General features: G+C 41.6%; 1 protein-coding gene across 2 annotated transcripts in view; it reads left to right on the top strand.

The window, feature by feature from the left end:
* Positions 1-20,336, top strand: part of EVA1C (eva-1 homolog C) — a 352,894-nt gene that overhangs the window by 326,753 nt on the left and 5,805 nt on the right. For both annotated transcript variants that reach the window (XM_085623116.1, XM_085623117.1), the window contains exons 6-7: positions 9,512-9,583; positions 16,816-16,908. In XM_085623116.1, coding sequence (XP_085479242.1) covers positions 9,512-9,583; positions 16,816-16,908 — 165 coding nt within the window. The remainder of the gene's footprint in view (positions 1-9,511; positions 9,584-16,815; positions 16,909-20,336) is intronic.

The following is a 20,336-nucleotide window of genomic DNA, read 5'->3' as shown; positions in this document are numbered from 1 at the left end:
TGGTCCTTCCTCTTGGTTTTAATTATAAACATACCCTCCCCTGGTCCAATGACCCTTGGAACCCAAATCGCCCAACAGCTCCAGTGCACGCCAACAGCAGCCCATTACAGAATCGCTTCTCACTATTACACGATGTTACTGACATTGATTAACAATCACACTCTTCCCTTTACACTAGCACCCATGCATTAACCTGCCCAAGTGCTATGTCCACCTTCTCAAGTTATGGAGGCTTACCCACTGTTACTTCTGACCCAGTCAGGGTGGTATGCTAGAACATTGCAGGTTACGCCGCTAGGACTGAATGTAGAGTTCGGTCTTCCTTTACTGAGAGCTAGTGTTGTTGCAGGAGACCTGGGAAGTGTCTGACATTAATCAAATTGGATTCAGCTGCTATTCCATCGATGCTCAACCCTCTAGTTCGGGGAGAGCCTTGGGAAGTCTATTAATCTGAATAAAGTTATCACTGGATTGTAAATTTATCCCTGTATCTACAGATAGCTCTGTGATACAGGCTTTGGCGATCAAATGCAATAATAACTTTTATATTTTGTTTTTTTAATTTTTTTATAACGATGAGGTTTCTTATTGTAACATCATAAATTTTAGAGGTTTATTGAGGCAGTAGACAGGGTCCTCAACCAACACAAGGATGGGCTGCAATGGGCAAATACCATTTCATGTGGTGATTTTGTTAACACCCTTGTTCAGGATCAAGGACTGATAATATTTTGCACAACACTTTTACCTGTTCTAACCTTAGAGGCTTTGAGTTTGGTAATTTGAGAGACTTGATGTGCATCAATTGATTATACCGTTCCCAAATGCCTGTAGTTCCTACCTTTTTTGGTTGCGCATGTTCCACTGTCATAAACTATATTTTTTTGACTAGATCTTTAACTGGCTAGCCTCAAACTATGAAACTGTTAATTTGTGCATTGAGGACTATAGCCCACTAACTCTGTCTCTCGACCTCCCTCTCCAACGCTTTGCTCCTAATTCTGGTGCTAAATTTAAAATGAACACTGAAGATAACAATTTGCGCATGACATGGAATCTATCTAAACCTGCAATCCTCTTGAACCACTGGTCAGGGATAATTGCAGGGCTTTTATCTCTTGCCTTACCTCAGAGGGGGACTGAGATGCAATAATGCAGTCTTCCTCCAAGATTTGTGGGATGGTAAAAAAACAGCAAAAGATGCCTGCCCCTAAATATAATGCCCAGAACCCTAAATGGTTTGATTTATCTGACTCCTGTGTAAATCGTAATCGGAGATTTGTTTTAGGTATACTAAGCCTAGAAATTTGGAACTGGTGAGGATATGTAGGGCTCATTATTAACTTAGTGTAAAGCTTAGAAAGAATTAGATCAAAAGAAGGCATCTCGAGTCAATAACGGAGGCAAACAAGCGGAAGGATTCCAAAATGTTATGCCACACAATCAGTCGATTGAGATATAGTAGTTGGAATTTGGTGCCACTTAACTCACATATCACTGCTGCCAATTGGCTTGCACATTATTACAACATGTACCATCTTAGTAGTAATAAGGTATCATCCGCACACCTGGAGGTCGCTGAAGACCTAAGTTCTTGTTTACAGATAGACCTGGAGGAAATGCTGATTGTCTTATAGGACTGTCCTCCTAATAACTCCCCTGGTCCAGACAGGCTTCCAAACGATTTATTAAAGTGTAATTTAGATGTTTGGTCACCTTCCTTTACTAATATTTTTAAATCAAATGATTCCTGCATCTCTTACAGCCTTTTGGTATTCTTCTCTACTGTACCAATTTTTAAGAAGAGGGATTGATCAGACCCATGGTGTTATCATCCAATTTCTCTTGTTAATTCTACAGCTAAAGTGCTGGACAGAGTAGTCTTTAATCGGATTAGAATTTAGGCCAGTAAACAGAATATTCTAAATTACTGCCAGTATGGGGTTAGGCAACGTCTTGGAACAGTAGAGCAGTGCCTGAAACTTTAACTGACTATTGGGAAATATGGTGTGGTCAGACACTGCCCGCTGTACTTGGCCTTCGTGGACATGTTGAGCACTTTTGACCACATCAACAGGTCCAAACGTTGGCCTATGTTAATTTATAAGGAATGGACCCTGTTTTGGTTAACTTTTTGTCTCTCTTTCACAAGAATTTAACTGCCAGAACCAGGTTCGAACCAAACAGCAAATGTACAGGGCCTTCTGGTCTGGACAGAAGCGTTCACCAAGGATGCATTTTGGCACCAGTGTTTTTCACATTGTACATTAATGACGTAAGCAACTATTTGTTGTCTTGCGGACAGTATGCACCACAGATTGGTAGCCTGCAAGGGCCATTGTTACTTTATGCAGACAATGCCGTATTGCTGGCTCATGGTCCAAGGAACCTGTCGCAATGAGTACATGGTTTTGTAAGGTTTACGAATGATTTAACTATTCTAAATCCCACGTTATGGCATGCGGTCTCAGGAAGAATAGAGTGAGTCCTATACATATCAGTTCTAACATACTATCCATGCTGTCAAGTTTTCCTTATAAGGGGGGGTCCGCTTTAACTCTTTGGGATTGTGGCTTTCTAATATTTGCACCAGGCATCTGAAATGTATTCAATCTATTAGCACATTCCTTAACTTGATCCGTGCAGTAGCGGCAAGCCGGTGGCAGTATTCTTAGAATTATATAAAACCCAATGTGTCCCTGTTACTACGCTTGGTGCAGGAGTCTGGGGTTATGTCAAAGTAGAAGTGTACATATTGAAGAAAAATCTTCTGTAAGATACTCCTTCACAACCACCCAGCTTCCCCCACTTTGTTTTCCATGATGAGCCAGGACTCACATATGCTGAAGATGTCATTAAGATTAGACCACTGATGTTGTGGTTGTAGATAAGGTTCAACCCACAGGCCATTTTTAATCAGCACGTGATCATGGGCTGCCTAAACTGTAAATGTGGGATGATAAAAATGTCCTTTTTAACCTGGGAAGGCATTCTCTTTTTTCCAACCAAATTGTATAAATAAATCAGACAAAATATGGCTAAAGCCTGTCTTTATGGATGCTAGCCGTTCTCAAAGAGAGTTTATCAAGCCCAAAAATAAACAATATATTTTATTACAGACCTCTGCTGGCATCAAATCCTATTTATTGTATCATTCCAGCCAATGGGAAAGGTCCTTATTGCTGAGATTTAGAACTGGCTCCATTTGCACCTTGCTATGCTTTCCTTTGGGGTATCCTGGGAGGGATACCCTTTCTCCTTGTGATGACATCTCTCCACAGTTCTGATTACATTTCACTTTTTTGTGCAAATTCTATGTAAAATCCACAAGGATATTTTCTTTGCCAGTTGTGAGAGCTAATCATTTTTGATTATATGGACCCACTCCAATTTTTTACAGGCTCTTAAGGAACCAGCAACCTTAAGGAACCAGGTGTCTCGCAGTCACCTGTTTTTAAAAAAAAGTATTGTACACTGTCTTAAAACTATGCAGTGTTAACATTTTCAATTCTTTTATTAACTTTTTGCATTTTATGTAACGTGTGCTTTTATGATTATTTCTCTCAATTGCATAAAGTTTTTGATAACGATGATGATGACGATGATGACTGGTGGAGGAATAGAGCCCAACAAGCCCACGATGGTAGCCACAGCAGCTAGAGCGCCGACCAGAATGAAGTGGAAAGCAACGAGACACCCACCAGAACAGAACAACAAGCCCCAGAAAATTGGTTCTAAATCTCAGAATGCAACTCTACAATTTGGCAATGCCAATTAAGTAAATACCCAAAAAATCATGAATAATCAGGGCACGTAAAACAATGCTCAAAAACCACTGTGAGTCAGGAATTGTTCTAACACTCTGACACAGGTTCTAAAGATACCAGGCACCACCTTTTCCTGTTTGTTCGCTTCTTACTGGCTGCTGACTTTCATGCAATATCATTTGCTACACAGTGTTTCAGTGGCTTGCACTGAGACATAAGGATGTAGAATTCTAGATAATATTAAAAAATGGTAGGCGTGGTTTATTATTTAAGTAACGGTTTCTTGTTGGTGATGCACCAGCGGCCTTCACTTAATGGCAGCTGAAGGGTTGCTCCTAGCCCATCTTATCTAATAGACTCATGAAGTGCATCTTTGACAGGAATTGTTAAGTCTCAGTGTGCAGTCGAAAAAGACCCTAGTGAGTAAAGAGGTACTTAAGAACTTTGGTCGGAAGTGGGAAACTTGACTAAGACATTGATAGATGCTCATGGCATTATGAGCATCAATCATAATGCTATGGATTACTTGACGTAATGCTATGCTTCACATATACAGCACATTGAAACCTATGTGAACACTACTGTCTCTCTGTAAAGTGGAAATGCTCTAACCAACCTAAACCACTGGTAATTAGTCTAAGCAGTATTTTATTCCATCGTCTCTTTTCTGACTGTACCTTTGCATACAGGGACAAACCATATGAAAAATAGTGGTCCTGCTTCAAAACAGTCTTCTCCAAATGCCTATGCTGTGTTCCATTTGGACAAGCACCCCAAGTCATATTTCAGTTTTGTCGCAACTCCTCAAAATCAAGTGATGGGACCCATACCTGGGAATACCAATGCTGCGGAAAAAAAAGCAACAGCTTTCGCCTTTGGGACCTATTGGCTTTTCCAATCCCATTTGTTAATACTGTACAGCTTTGGGGGAAACAACTATTTTTGTTGCTGCTGTGCAGCATCGGCCAAAAGAATGAAAAAAATATATTATTACGTAACCATTACTGGCAGCCACGTCATTATATAGGCACGCACATGCACGCTGACGTATGCACGTGCCTACGAAAGAACGTGGGAATAATTTTTTTAATTTACCAATACAAGAAGGATCAGTAAATTAAAAAAATAAGCAATAATACTTTTTGTAAGGTGGAAGGGCTGGCAGCAATTTGCTGCTGCACACTCCAAGAAACATTTTAAAACATTTTAAATAAAAAAGGACCAACATGGAGAAGAGGGTGGAGAGTGGGTGGGGGTGAAGCAATGGGGAGTGGGTCAGGTAATAAAAAATATAAAACTGGGGGGGGGGGAGTAAAGGTAGCACGTAAGGGAGAGAGCAACATGGGGCATGGGGGAGAGAAGCACGGAAAGGAGAGAGAAGCACGGAGCATGGGCAGGTATTTGGCCAGTGGGAGAAGCACACAAGAGAGGCAGCTGGAAAATACATGCTCACCCATGGAATGTTTAACCAAAAAATAAAAATTTGTTGCCTAAAAGTGAGCAGTGAAGAATACAAGTCAGCTAACCTAAAGGTTAGTAAACAGGCTATGTTCAAGGTAAGGGGCAAACTCCAGATGGGAAAAGGAAAGCCATTGTCAGGGGCATACCACTGGCCCCCGCAGCCCCCGTGGTGCAGGGGGGCCCCCAAGCTCCAGGGGGCCCCCTCAGCACAATAGCCCGGCCTGGAGTGCTCCTCATTGATGCTGGAGGTGGCCCCTCCGCGTACCTTCCAGGGGAGCCATCGCAAGTTTCATTTCGCCACTGGCCATTGGAATAATGGCAACCCTTGGCTACTAATGGACAGGCTATTAGCCCTCTGTAAGTTTTTGGTAAGCCCACAATAGGTCTTTCACAACTAAACAGCTTGTGCTATCTGGTAGGCAAGACCTAACTAACAAGTGATCCACTGTTGAGTACCATGAGCAGCACTTCGCTTCATTGCTCATTGTGCAGACAAGGACCAACCATCTGCAAATCAGTCTTGGCCCTGACCCAAAAATGTCAGTAGCGTCTGAACTGCCGGGTCCTATGTACCCTGAACAAATCCACAATCAAACCTGGTGTATTCCTCAGATGGTCTGGATTTCATCAGTGAGCTGTATCTGGTGATCCTTTGGTGCATCATCCTACACAGAGCTACAGCTGTGCATACCCATGATGCTAGGCCAACTCACCTAGAAGAAAGTGATGAATGACAATGCATGAAATAATGTTAACTACTGGTAATGTCTTTAGGCAGCATTCCATTCCACCAGTTTCCAAAATACCAGCACCAATAGAGAGAAACTAGATGAAGGTAAATCACTCTTTTTTTTTTTTTTTTTTCTTTTTTTTTTTAAAGTTTCCAAAACCTTTATTTGCAAGTAGGAGATACACAGTAAGGTAAATCACTCTTAGCCCTGCCCCAAATGGAACGAAGCAGGGAAAAATGTTAGACCATTCCCTCTATGGGTTAAAGCACAAGGAAGCAGCCTCTGCACAAAGTATCTGGACAAATGATTCTGTAGCTGTCTCCTTTAACCCTCCATACTCTGCACTGCATCTCTTCATTCATCTCATGCCCCTCCTCCCTCACAGTGCCATTGGCCTGCTCCCCACTCCTTAAACAGCTCTACTCTTGTTATTGTCCAACTTTCTTAGTCCTCCAAACAACCTTGTTTGTTTTTTGTTTCTGGTTATTTGTAAAGTGCCTAAATGCCCCTAGGTGCTTGTGAGCTATATGAGGAAGCTATAAATAGTCACTTCGCATAGGGCAACTAAGCTGAGAAGAAATCTTGATATCCTGGCTTGAGATAATAGTTTCACACTAAATTATTTGGGGAAATCTTTCAGCCAATACAAAAACATGTTGATTGAACACAAAAGAAGGCCTGCGAGTGGTTCTAATGGGTGGACTATGCCCTTCACATAATGCGAGTGCATATCTTACCACACAACTCATGCATGGATTTGCACGATGGGACTAGCCTATGCTCTACCTTGGTGAAGATTGGGACAGCAGGCTCTAACCACAGTATTTTCCTCTCTACCTCCACGTACGTAGGACCTGACTAGGGATCCTACAACCACTGCTACAGCATTGAGGCAGTTGAGATTGTTTTATGAAAGATGTGGAGAGGCAAAAAAGAGTCCTTGCTTGAGAGTGTCGGACAACCACCAGTAACACCAAAGAAATTCTAGGAGCCATCCAGTGAAATAAAAAAGATCCAGCTCTCCATGTGCTCTTCTGCTACAAGCACTAAAAACAAGCATTGCTCAGTGACCCAGAGTTTGGTGGTATCTGGTTGGATTTGGAATTCTACGACGGCATTGTCCACTGGAGATCCCCGCCAAACAAGAAGGCGAATGCTTACATGACGGAAACACTGGAGAATCCTTCTCAGTGGTCAGCACCTCCATTTCACTTGGCTCCTTCCTTGACCTTTCTGTGGAGGTTGGGACAGATAGACCATGAAACATGCTCCTGCCTTTGCCACTGCTCATGATTGAGCAGTTTTATCTGTTGGTAAAGTTTCCATATACTTATGAATTGTGGCACTGTACTGCACCAGCAATTGATCAAAATATGACTGTGTTTTACATGCAATCGCTTCAAAAATTAAATAAGATATGGTTTTGCTGCGTACATTTTGCAAATGATGAAAACATTACAGTAATAACGTGAAATAAAGCTCTCCAGCAGGGTGTAAGAACGGTAGGCAAGGAAACAGGAGTGGTACCAATAACGGGGTATAAACCGACACACTTGTTGCAATGTGCCTGGCTTTTATCACATATGTGACATTGTTATAAAGCTATTTCTGCACGGGCATTCTAATTGATAAAATGGTATTTATGATACGGCCGGTGAGAGAATCACTCGTGAAATGTCACATTGGCATGAATTTTAAAAATGCATAATACAGTTATTTTTGTTCATGCATTATTAGATTCATTTCTGGTACTTCCTCCCTTCTATCCTGTGATTCATATGTCAACGTGCCATTTAGAATGACCTAACCTTATCATCTCGCTGTTGTCCGCATCATGTTTACTTCCTTCCTGCTTCCCTTCCTCGGCCTCCTATTAAAGCGTTGGTGAATGTTGTCTGGGAAACAGCAGCGGCACTGAAAGAAAACAGAACTCAGATGAAATCTGGACAGCGCTATTTTGTTCAGATTTTATTTTGGAGACTCTAGAGTACAAAATATGTTGCTGGAAGAAAGAGTTCACAGTGTTCAAAAGGGTAGCAACTTTTGGGGCATATTTACAAGCCCTTATCACCACCACAACGTCACTTTTCGCCCCTATCGCCACCACAACGTCACTTTTTCTGACGTTGTGGTGGCGATAGGGGCTTCGCCTTATTTACAAGGCAGCGTTAACGTGGCTTAACACTGCCTTGTAAGGCGCCCTTTCACGCTATACTTAGCGCAAAAGGGGTGGGCAATGGGTGTTGCAGTGGGCATTCCACCGCAATACCCATTAATTTTTACTCTGCCCCATATTTACAAGGGCGGCGTAAATATGGGACAGCTCCAAAATCAAGACCAGGGAAAACCTGGTCTCAAACAGGCGCACTTCTCCTCGTTTTTGCCGTTTCCATGTGTGCTGCGTTGTGCAGCACACATAGAAACAGCAAAAAGCCATTGATTGTTTATGTGCAGAAAGGTGCCCCTTCCTGCACATAAACAATCAATAAAAAAATGACATTTAGAAACTTCTATGTGTGCTGAATTAGGCAACACACATAAAAGTTTCAAAATGTCATCTCAGAATGTTTATGTGCAGGAAGGGACACCTTCTGGCACATAAACAATCTTCCCCCAAAAACGCAGGCACCATTGCACTATGGTGCAAGGGTGTCTGCGTTGGCCCTAGGCAGTTAAAATTAGCGCCAGCGCAGGGGGAAAGCAGGGCTGCACCATATCCTTGTAAATACGGTGCAGCCCTATATTTTGGAAGTGGCAGAGCATGGCGTTAAGCCAAGGTGGCTAACACCACGCTCTACATCTTCCTCGTAAATATGCCCCTTATTGCGCCATTTGGAATAATATTTACCTTGATAATAGCTCCATGTTTTAACTGATCATAATAACGTCAATCCCATTCACCATAGGTCACTGCAGTGAACAATACAGGTAAAAACATACATAACCTTATATAAAGTAGTCAGGTTGGAATCTCATGTGGACAAACTCGGCTCATCCTATTGGTCTGTGTGTCCCTGTTCCCTGCCTATCCATCCACGCATCCGGCATTTAAAGGAGTCATCAGGTGAATGAAGTCCCCATAGGTGTCAGAACCCAAGATGACATCATCAAACAAAGCAAAATTCGCGAACGCTTATTGTTGGTGATTGTTAGAAATGTACGACCAGATAAAGAGAACTGTGTATTGTTTCTTTTTGCTGGAAGGACCCTTTAAGTACAAACTTCTATGTACCATTCCGGAGGGTCGTTTTGGAAGCCTTAGGATTCAAGAATTGGAAAAGTAGAAAATGGTCTGTAAAATTAGTGTTCAAAATATGTACTGCAATTTTCCAAAAGTGAAAACGCTTCCAATGCCCAGAGGCGATGGGTCTTTTATGAAAAAGTAATAAGAAAAATATTTGCTTTGTTTTCACTTTCCTAAAAGATGGGGTGGTGGTGTAGAACAAGTGTTATTTGTTTAACAGCAGTTCATTTTGACTTTTCTAATGTCATTAACCTGAAGACCAAATCTTTTTCATTAACAAGGTATTTTTTTTTCTTTTCTCCTTTTAGTTCCAAAAATCATACTTACAGCTGTTGATCCAAAGATTTCTATTACAAGTCCATCCCCAAAACAGAATGAAGGTGAGCATGTTTGTTGGTTACTCACACCAAGTATGAACTTAGCCATCACAGCAAAACAAGTTAGAATACATACCTTTCTCTGCGAAAATAATTTTTTTTAACTTACTTTCTGGGAATTTAGGCGTGGGGTGTACTGCCTTTGTATCTCTGAAACACACACATCAATTTGAAGGCCAAACTATTGATCTATTTACAGTGTTCTGCTGTACACTGATTGGGTTCATGTTCATCCTTTCTTATAAGTGAGCTCAGCCTGGAACAACTGCTCTCTGAAGGAGTTCTCTGCAGTCTGCTTTAATCCCGCCCTTGCCGTCCCAGTGAGCACTCAGCAGAGCGGTCACACTGGAGTGACGGGTCAAGTCTACTGTGACCGAGACACACTACCAGTGATGATAATACAACTCCCTTCTCCTCAGCTGGCAACCGATTGTAATCAGGAGTTCCAATGTTACGCGGAGAACCAGTGAGCAGCGGTGTGAAAATGGGAGTGGAAAGAGGCAGCGGAGTAGAACTACAGGAAGAGGATTGAGTCTCTCGATTGGAGATCCTGGTGGGAAAAAAAAGAAGTTCTCAAAAGAATTGCCGTCCTCCAGAGGATTTTATGGGTCACAGTGTGCTCTTCGGCAGATGACAGGATGCAGGGGATCCCATTAAACACACAGAAGTATGAGGAGTTCCATACCACATCTGTAATAATGTAAGGTTGTGGGTCAAACAACGGATGACGATTGTTAGACCCTTGATTTGGCCAGCACCGGGGGCCTATCACATAAATGCAATGTTTTAATTCTCTTTCTTCCGCATATTCATTCATTTGTTGTTTCTTGTGAAGATAATTTCCTCATACTTCCTCATGTTCTTGGGGACTCCTAGGTGCCATTTCAGGAATGTGTGTCCCTATTTTACCCCCCACCCAAACGCCAGCTCAGAGGGATCTCGGTGGTCAAGCTGCATGGGATGTCTCAAGACTCTTAATGTCTGTCAAAAAACTGTGAATGCAGCCTCTGTTTAACTGTGCTATTTTAGGAGTTTTCTTCTAAGTGGCTAGTATAGGTTCAACCATTCCATTTGTTTGTGGCCACCAGGGTGGGATCATGCAATGGTTGAAACTAATATAGTCACCTTTAAAAAGTATCTTCCATTTAATGGTGACCAATTGTAAACTTCATGACACACAGAATGTCATATGTCAACATGATCCGGCTCATTGCCACATTGAAATCTTCTGAAGTGGTCCTGAGTACAGGTACAACTTGAGGAAACTTGAAATTTCTATCCATGACCACCATCAGGAGCTGACCAGGCGGAATCTATTGCTACATTCTTCCATCCACCTTCCTGCACATGGGGCATTTCAAGACGCTCCAAAACGGTGCAATTTACTCAAATTGTGGCATATGTGTTATAAGCCAATCATCGTTTGAACCAACAGATCAAGGAAAGACAATCATACATTTTGACCTAGCAGTGTCGGAGCGGAAGTAATGCTTCTGTCGTCGTAATGGGCCGGGTCCACACCCTCCTTTCTGAGGCCACAGAGATGGTAATGCTAGTCCTTCACAAACATAGACCCTTACAAGGGCATACCAGTTTCCTTTGCTTGCTGTGATGGTCTCTGTGTCACCTGAGATCACATTTACAATGCGATGAAGTGACTTGTCCAAATCTTTCTAGCTCTGCAAATCAATTAGTTCAGTCACCACATTGCGCGTGGAGTCGGCACATGTAGCATAAATGACGTTGTACCTGCTTATTTTGATAGGTCTGATCAGTTTAATATTATATTTCTGCAAATTACGGCCTTAATGATGTACATAGCAGTAGTAAGGAGTAGTAAGAAATGAGCAGTATTTTGGTTTGGTCTTCTCTCCCGCTTGTGCACGATGCCAAAATGGGATTGTTGAAGACGCGCCCTACTTTTCAGTTCTCTGCATCATCATCACTTTTAGGTTCACAAATATGGTGAAGAGGGCCTGGTGGTCGGTCACTGCATTAACATTTTTTCCATAAACAAAAAAATGCAATTATTGTGCATCCAAACAACTGGCAAGTTTTTTTGATAGTTTGACTGGCATAGATAATTACTTTAGCGGGAGCCCTGTATTAATAACTGCACTTTCCCCGGTTGGCATCAACTATCATTTTAGTTGGAAGTCGGCCATGTTATTCACCTCTGAAATTCATGATCAGATGGCATCAATACTTGCTTGTCAGCGCAAGAACCAATGGAAGTCAGACCCGTGATTTTGTCAGTTACCTTATCAGTGCACTGATCAAGTTTTCTAGCTAGCCGTGCCCAGAAACAAATGGGCGGCTTAAACACTTGAGGCAAATGGAGCTGAGGTGAGCACCTCCTACTCCTCAGGATCTGGCCTCATGCATCATGGGAGGATATGTGGCTACCGAAATTCAGTGTTGGCAAACTTAAATCCCATTTGTCCTTTGCAAGGGCCGCATGTTGGCAGTGGCTAATGCACTGTACACCTTCATTGTGTTCCTCTTGAGTCTTGTAAAAACATCAATATATCATAAGTGTAATTCAGAAACTTTGTAATACTTTCAGTTACCTTGCATTTTTCCTCCAGAAACATTTCAGCATCTGGCGATTCTGCCTAAAATGGGTTTCTTATTCCAGAACCGACCGAAAAGTGCGGTAAAGGTGGTGATATCTCTGTACTGTTTCTGGCTGTAATGATGAGAGGCCTTGTTCAACTCCACTTTCGAGAATACTTGTATTCCATTCAATTGGTGGATAATGTCCGTAATCTTAGGAGCTAGGTGACGCCTCCGGTGTATGGCCCAGCTGGGCTGTCGCATGTCCACACAGATTCACATTTTCCATTGGACTCCCTCTTAGCCATTGGTACAGCGAGAGACAGCCATGGTGTCAGACCTGTCACTGGTGCAATTATGTTTTATTGAAGGAGTCGGTCGATTTCTGATTTTAAATGTTAAAATGAATGCCTTTGACACGTGTCAGCGAATATATGTCCTTCATTTTCCATGGCCTGGAATTGTCTACATCACATTCTTCAGAAGTTGCAATGAGATGATAAGAGTGCCTGCAGTACCCCCACATTTACTATTAAATGAAAGCTTAGCAGACATCCTTTTTCAGCAGAATCTTCGACAGCATAAACCTCAAAGTTGAATTTGGGACATGCATGGGACAGTTTTGCACAGAAATAACCCCTGCATGATAACGTTTCACAAGAATTGTAGGCATATGACTTTAATTGAACAGGCTGAGACACAATGCCACGTGGCAGCTTACCAAACGTGTCAAGGATGACAGTGACCAATACCCCAGTGAGAACCAGGAATTTAATTTCTGTGCCACAAGTGTTAATGTCCAGAACAAGTTCTGTGATATCACCCTCTGTGGATACGCTTTTCCAGATGGAGACACTTATGACTTTCCTGAGCAGAGAGCGACAAGTCACTTTGAGGTTTTCCTCTCAACAATAATTTTTCTTGTACATTGTTGTGACTTTTTAGAGCACTTATTTATTTCCTTATCTCTCAGAGGAACCATCAACAGATGTGTATGTGCTCTGATCTTTCAAGTGGAGAGACGAGTAGACTTTCCTGAAGTGGCCTTTCACACCCAAGGTATCGTAGACATTTCTAAGTGCCAGGAAATCACTTCTGTACAAGTATACTGCTTCCCCGCCTTACTAGTCAATAAACACGTTTTGCAACCAGCAGCCATTGGTGCATTTGTTCTCAGCATCAGTCGCAGCTCGTAGTGGGAGTGCTGCGGGGCGGTGGAGGTAGTTCAAAAAAACAATGGTCTGGTGAGGTCAAAAAATCCTCGAGTAGCAGAGCTACAGTAATTTATTTGAGAGAATTTTTTTTTTTTCAATAGTATTTGATGGTAACGGAAAATGAATTAGATCCAATTACGGAACGTATACAAGGACACAGAAAAGTAGAGGAAGACATCACATTTTATTAACATCATAAAATGGAGTTGCTTCCATTCCTATCATTTTTACTTTTGTGCATTGTATATACACTAGTGCTCACATATACAAAAGTGAAAGTGCGTGAAGTGAAGTGCTAAGTGACAATAAAAACATTTCATCGCATTGAGAAACAGGTCAAAAAACACCCAATTGGTTTAGACAGTGTTTAAGGGAATTTTGACATTGTGGTCGACGGCGTTTCGATCTTAGTCAGTCAAGATCATCATCAGGACAAGGTAAATGTGAGCACGTAGGATATGTGTGGGCAGAATCCACGGAAGGCGATGTCAGCGGAGGAGGGCCGCTAGCAATCCGTGCTCTGCGGCGTGTTACGAAGCTATGGGCTTGTGGCTGGCCCGAGCGAAGTTTGCATGAAGAATTTTGCGGGGTGAATTAATCACGTCAGGAGCGCGCTGGCAGTAGTCCGGGGCAGGGGAGGGGCAGGGTGGGGGGTAGTAAACTCCGGCATACGGCCGACCGGAGGTAAGTACATAAATAAATAAATAAAACGAATTACATTGTGCGCGGTGCAACGCCAATTGCGTGATGTGTCTATAACTGTGAATCAGTGAGCCTTTTAGGGCAAGGAGGTCACACCTTCCATACTTAACCCTAACAGCTTTGAGACGCTTGGGGGGAGATTTACTAAGAAAAGTGATGCAAATCAGCGCAAAATCTTTTTTTCCTAATTTACTTTCCAGCGCTAAACTTGTTTAGCACTGGAAATAATGGAAAAGTATTGCGCATAGCGCTGCTTTGCATTACTTTCTGCCCTGGGGGAGTACCAAGGGTGGTGCATGGGCATTCCCATGCAACCACCCAAGGTTTCTCACGCTAAACCCAACTTACTAAATACAGTAGATTGGGTTTAGCGTGAGAAAACTGCGCCCTTTTCAAGTAGGCGCAAGGAAGGAGAAATGCTTTCATTTCTCCTTCTTTTTCCCCCTTTGTATGTGTGCTGCACTTTGCATCACACATACAAAGTGGGAACATGGTTAAAGTGAGTCTGTGCATAGTATATTGTACTGTAAGGCTTCCTTCGAGTACGAAACCTATGCTAGACTCATGGAGACACCCTTGTACCTTGGCGCAAAGATGTCTCCGTGACGCACGGCAGTAAGCCTGGGCAAAGCACTAGGCTACGCTCGCGTAGTTTGCGAAGTTTGTGCTACTTCGCACTACGCGAATTGCACGTAGCACAGTGCGAACACGCGTAGCGTAGTGTTGCGTAGTGCAGCGGTCATTTTTTGCTTGCTCGCGGTCCTCAATGTCAAGTTGGCGACCGCGAGCAAGCAAAATGACATCCCGGCGAGACTTTTTCCTCGTTCGCGATCAGCAACATCAAGTTGGCGATCGCGAGCATGAAAAATAACCCTCCCGGCGAGATTCTCAACGCGAGGAGGTCAGGTTTCTCATTGCGAGTGGTCGCATATGCTCGCGACCGCTCACGGTGAGAAACTACCAGTTCGCGTTGAGAAAGCTGCCGCTCGAGTAAAAATCTACTCGAGCGGCAGAAAACTACAGCTCGCACTGTGCAAGATGCCGTTTTCTGCACAGTGCCGGTTGCTTGCCCGCACTGTGCAATCATTGAAAACGACATCTTGCACAGTGCGAACAGGGTACTACGCAGTTCGCGAAGTGCTACGCGTAGCTCGCGTAGTGCGAAGTGCACTTTGCGTAGCTTCGCGTAGTGCTACTTTGCAAACTACGCCCAGGGTTACACGGCAGCTGATTTCAGCACAGTGCTAGTGAGAGGGGAGGAGAGTGTCTTATTTTAGTAAATAGGGCGCTCTCCTCCTCTCTCCTTTTCACGTAGCGCGGCGCAGCATTTGCGGCTGCTGCAGTGCGCTACGTGAAACAATAGTAAATCTGCCCCTTAATTTGGTGTGTTTGAGTGAGGAGAATTACATATAGAGTGACAACTATGAAGTAAAACTACAGAGTGAGAGTAAGGGTGAAAAAGTACAACCAAATAGACAATCTTTAAGGAGGTAATGAAAAACAAGTGGCTAAATTCTTGTCAACTATTCTGAGTAACACTGGTGGATATTAAGAAGGTAAAAATGTGTTGGATTAATATTTCAGCAGAAGGATAGGCTACAGCCCTAAATTACTACAGGGCCATGGGATTTACTGCCTGCAGTGAGGAATGAAGCAGTCATATGTCTTCATATAAATGAGGGTGAAATGATTTGCACATCAAACACTTGTTTGCCTTTATTAAAAGAAGAGTCAACTTGGCTTTTTGTTTTCTTGGGCATGGAAGGGTTGATTCTAGGTATTTACAACATGACTCATAGAATATGTTACATTCTAAACATATAATCTGTGTATCAATTTATGCTGCTACAGGTTCATTCTTCACAGTTCCTGAGTTCTTGAGTGATTCACCCCAGTTTACAATGCCTGGCTCAGTGAGTTTTTATGAAATGTCATTTGACCACCCACCAACACTGCTTCACTTGAACACGGACACCACTCGTACTTCCAGTGGATTGTTGAGGGATTTTATTGTAGTTTATTTCATCCATGAAGCTACTGGTAATGTTGATGCTCAATAACATAACACGTGTATTTGTAAAAGCACACGTTCACCCATAGGTCTCTTGGCGCTGAATAACTAATGTTGATTGTTACCCAACTCAATTGTACTCATTTTATCGACCTTAGATGGATGAAAGGCTGGGTGGACCCGCCGGGATTTGAACCTATGACCATGAAGTTGAACACAGCCCCCTGCAGTGGATGCATTAGTCCACTGACCCACCAGACCCGGCAGAAAATCACGTATATCAAGCCCATTAACTGGGATTTATTGAGCCGCACAAAGCCACCTTGCATGGCTCTGCATGGTTTAGTAAATCCAGGATAACGCAAGGCAGAGCATTTTGCTGTCTTGTGGTCAGCTGGTGATGAGTGACAACGAATAATGTCTCTTGAGGTGAAAATCCTATGTTTTTTCAGACACTGCTTTTGCTTGGGATAAGTTTGGGACTGAAATACCGAACACAAAATCAGAGTGATCAGATGCGAGTCACAGACAGTGTGTTCTTCGATGAATAATCCCTATGTCGCGTTATGAAATATTTGCTGATTTATTTGTGAATGTGCTCATAGCGCAGTATTGTATCTCACGTCTATGGTGAGTGCGAGTAGACACGAGAAATTAGATTTGTAATTAGAGTTGATGGGATGTAACCAGTGCATTCATTTCCAATGCCCTGAGCTGATACTTAACTTTATCCTGTGATTTATATTTTGCAGTTGAAATTGTTATTCATCCAAGAGAATCCAGGATTCCAGTCAATGACGGGATTCTCCTCAGCAGCTTTCTGGCTGCATTTGCCTACATCAAAGGTAAGGAATAGATTTCTGTACCTTCAACTAAGACCCACCCTATGCAAGGCCAGTAATCGCGATGGGGCTGATAACCCCGTTACCGGCCCCATTGGGAATGATGAGATCTGGGGTGTTGCCACAGACTTCTCATGTTTGCCCTGGAGATTCTGGCTGCTCAAACTGGTCACTGCTGGGAAAATGAGGAATTACCCCTGGAAATGGACCATGAATTAGTGATTCCTTGGCAATTCCTGATTACCAAGGGGATTCACGAGGTTCAGCCTGAAACTCTGTTGATCCTGTACCCCAGGACTTATCAGGCACCCCAGCATCACTAACTATGGGTGCATAATAATATAACGCCCCCCGCCCAATCCCTCCCAAGTCCAAGATCCTCCTAATGAGGCCAAATGATTTTATGTTGATTACTTCCCTTTAAGCATTGTGGAATTACAACCACCTAACATGCACATAGATGAGAAAAGAATAGAATATGGAAATACATTAAGAGAAGTAAACTTTGATAACTCTTCTTTAAACGGTCCTTGATATCAAGAATGTTTACTGGAGGAAATGCAGCACAGTAAATGTTTCAGCAATGCAAGAGTGATGTGATCTACCCTCACAAAATATGTTTTACCAAATGTAGTTGCCATTAAAATAATCCGTAATAAATTATAACATAGCCATTGATGCAGAAAAGTGTCTGAACGTTGTATTTTCCCAAATGAAATTTGGGCTTGCTTGGATATAGAAACTATATTATAAAAATTTGGCCTAATTTATCGTTTAGTGCTACATTACGAGGCAATAATCGCAACTCAATTATTGATTACGTTGGGCTTTAACTCTGGATTTAGCATCCTGTCCTGAGAAATGAGGCATACTAGCCGATCATAGAGTTACAGTCGGTTTTTGCAAATTTTTTCACATACACACAAAGAATTACAAGTAATGTAACCTACAATATTTCTTAAAAAGTACATATTTAATATTTAAAAAGTCAAGCAACTCAAAAAATGTACTCTTTTTTAATGTAATCAAAATTAAAACCACTAAGACAATCATCAATTAGAATCCTCCAAAAGAAAATAATAAAATGAAGCGAACATTAAAACAATACGCATCCAAGCCAACAAAATGATTTTAAAAAATCACATATTTTTAGAATATTTGTTAAATTATGAACGATGTAAACATTTAACATTTTCAATTGTAAAAAAAATATATAAATACATTATCAGCAGTATACTACCCAACACAATTTCCACTCACAAATTTACCCCATTTTAGAACATAACAAGTCCCATAATTACATTTCAATTCCAAGAAATTTAATTCTTAATGTTGAAGTAACAAAAAAACACTACCCACCCAAATACCGAATATATCCCTTAACTAATAGTATAAAAAACGTTTTGAATTAAACACCCACATCAATGAACCCTTAAGTTAAAATAATACAAATGTAAGAATAATTTAAATAAATACAAAATATTCATTTTTAAAAATTATAATAAATTGAGAATTTTTCAAATACATGTAAAATTAAACATTATCAACCCTTGCACAATATATCCCATAACCTGTAAACAATTGTACTTTTAATAACTCCAAAAATATTATCAGAAACAATTTAATTGAATATGATATGACTAAACATTCACATTACATTTAAAACTAACTAAATTAATTACAATGATATTTTAAGTACATTAACTACGTGATATTTTAGTAAATGATATTTTTCACACTGATAATCTCAAAGCCTGTCTCAATGTTTTGACTATGATTTTCTGGCTTAACAATATTTATATCTCGATATTGAGGTGCCACACCCCTACAAAAATTCACTTATGGAATTAAAAGCCAAGGCAGGACAAGCAGAACTTGCATATACGTAAGAGATGTGTACATCAACATCACCTATTAAAAGATGTAAAGGAGGACTGGAATAATTCAAAAAGAAGAAAGCCCAATTTTTAAAAAGTATGCTAGATGAGAATAAAGTAGTTGGAAGATACAGTTTCGGCCCTCCCCCTTTCAAAACTATTAGAATGTACTGGCCTCCATGGGTTGTGCACAGGTAATGACAGTCTCCAGAAACAAAGCGAGTGGTGTCTACAGGGCCAGCTCTAGAGTGGTGTGAACAGTGCAGCTACCCTAGCGCTAACCTCCGGGGATGTTGTGTTTAGAAATAACTTATGGGTTTAAAAAACATGCGTTGCAGAGTTCCTTGTGTGTCCAGCAGTTTACAGGCAACAATAAAAATGTTGAGATTAATGTTCCTGTTGGAGGAGAGGGACAAGTTTTCACTGGAGGCAGTTTTGACTCATCATAAAGTAGCGCAGAAGGTTAATGCTAGCTGCAAAGATTGTGCACCACGCAAATCACAGAACTGTATTTTATCCATATAGCTTAGTAGATTACGGCCTTTGTCGAAGAGATCCTTTAGTTTCTTGCAGTTCATAAATTACATCCCTAATAATACACAGTGACCTATGAACCTTCATCAAAGAGCTGCATGCAAAGTGCATGGTACAGGTTAAAACTGTATGTTTTTTCCCCATCTGTCATTATCCTAATGTTGCTTAAATGGGTTCCTTTTTTATTTTTAGAGTTTTATATAGCGCAAACTAGACCCGAGACAAAGGGTATCAGAGCGCTTTACATGAGCACCAGTTTTGTTACAGATGGACACTAAGTAATTGGCCAAGAATCACAGGATGTTGAGCGCCGTTGCCGAGACTCAAACCCAGTTCAAGCTTCGAGGTCGACTGCTCTAGCCATAAGGCTACATCCTCTCCTCTCTCATTTGGGTAGAAATACATTCTTAGTAGGAAAGTCAACCTCAACCTACTGTGTTATAAAACCAGAGTTTGTGCTTCACCATTCCAAAACACTCTTAAAATACACTGCCTAATAGTATGGTTTAACGTGATTCCTACACCTTGTAATCCTCATTGTTTTATGTAACATTTCTTATAGACTGATTTACACATGTATGCTTCATTTTCTCTGTGTGTGTGTGTGATGTAAAGTGCTCTGACACCCTACACTCGTATGAGTACAGCTATAAAACAAATGAAATAAATGTGAGAGAGCAGCTATGGCGAGATGAGTGGCACTGCTGGAGCGTGGTAATGAGGAAATTCGTGGAGAAGTAGATCATGGGAGGAGGACGCCATAAAAACGTGTCTCACTAGGTAGGCTCCACCTGCACTAAATCCGGCCCTGAGTGTATAAGTGTAACCAGATGCCATATTCCACATAGTATCCTTAGGGTACAATGGGCGTTTGCACCTGTTTTTTGCGCCCTCTCCATTTGTGAATCAGTTGCCATCCCAGCTAAGAAGTCAGAAACTGAACAATGGTTTGCCAACTGAAATGCGTTTGAAAACCATTAATACATACCATACCAACTTGCAATTTGGCAGGAACCGAAA

This window comes from Triturus cristatus, chromosome 8, assembly GCF_964204655.1.
Source record: "Triturus cristatus chromosome 8, aTriCri1.1, whole genome shotgun sequence".
NCBI classification, from domain to species: domain Eukaryota; kingdom Metazoa; phylum Chordata; class Amphibia; order Caudata; family Salamandridae; genus Triturus; species Triturus cristatus.
This window is presented reverse-complemented; position numbering and strand designations above follow the sequence as displayed.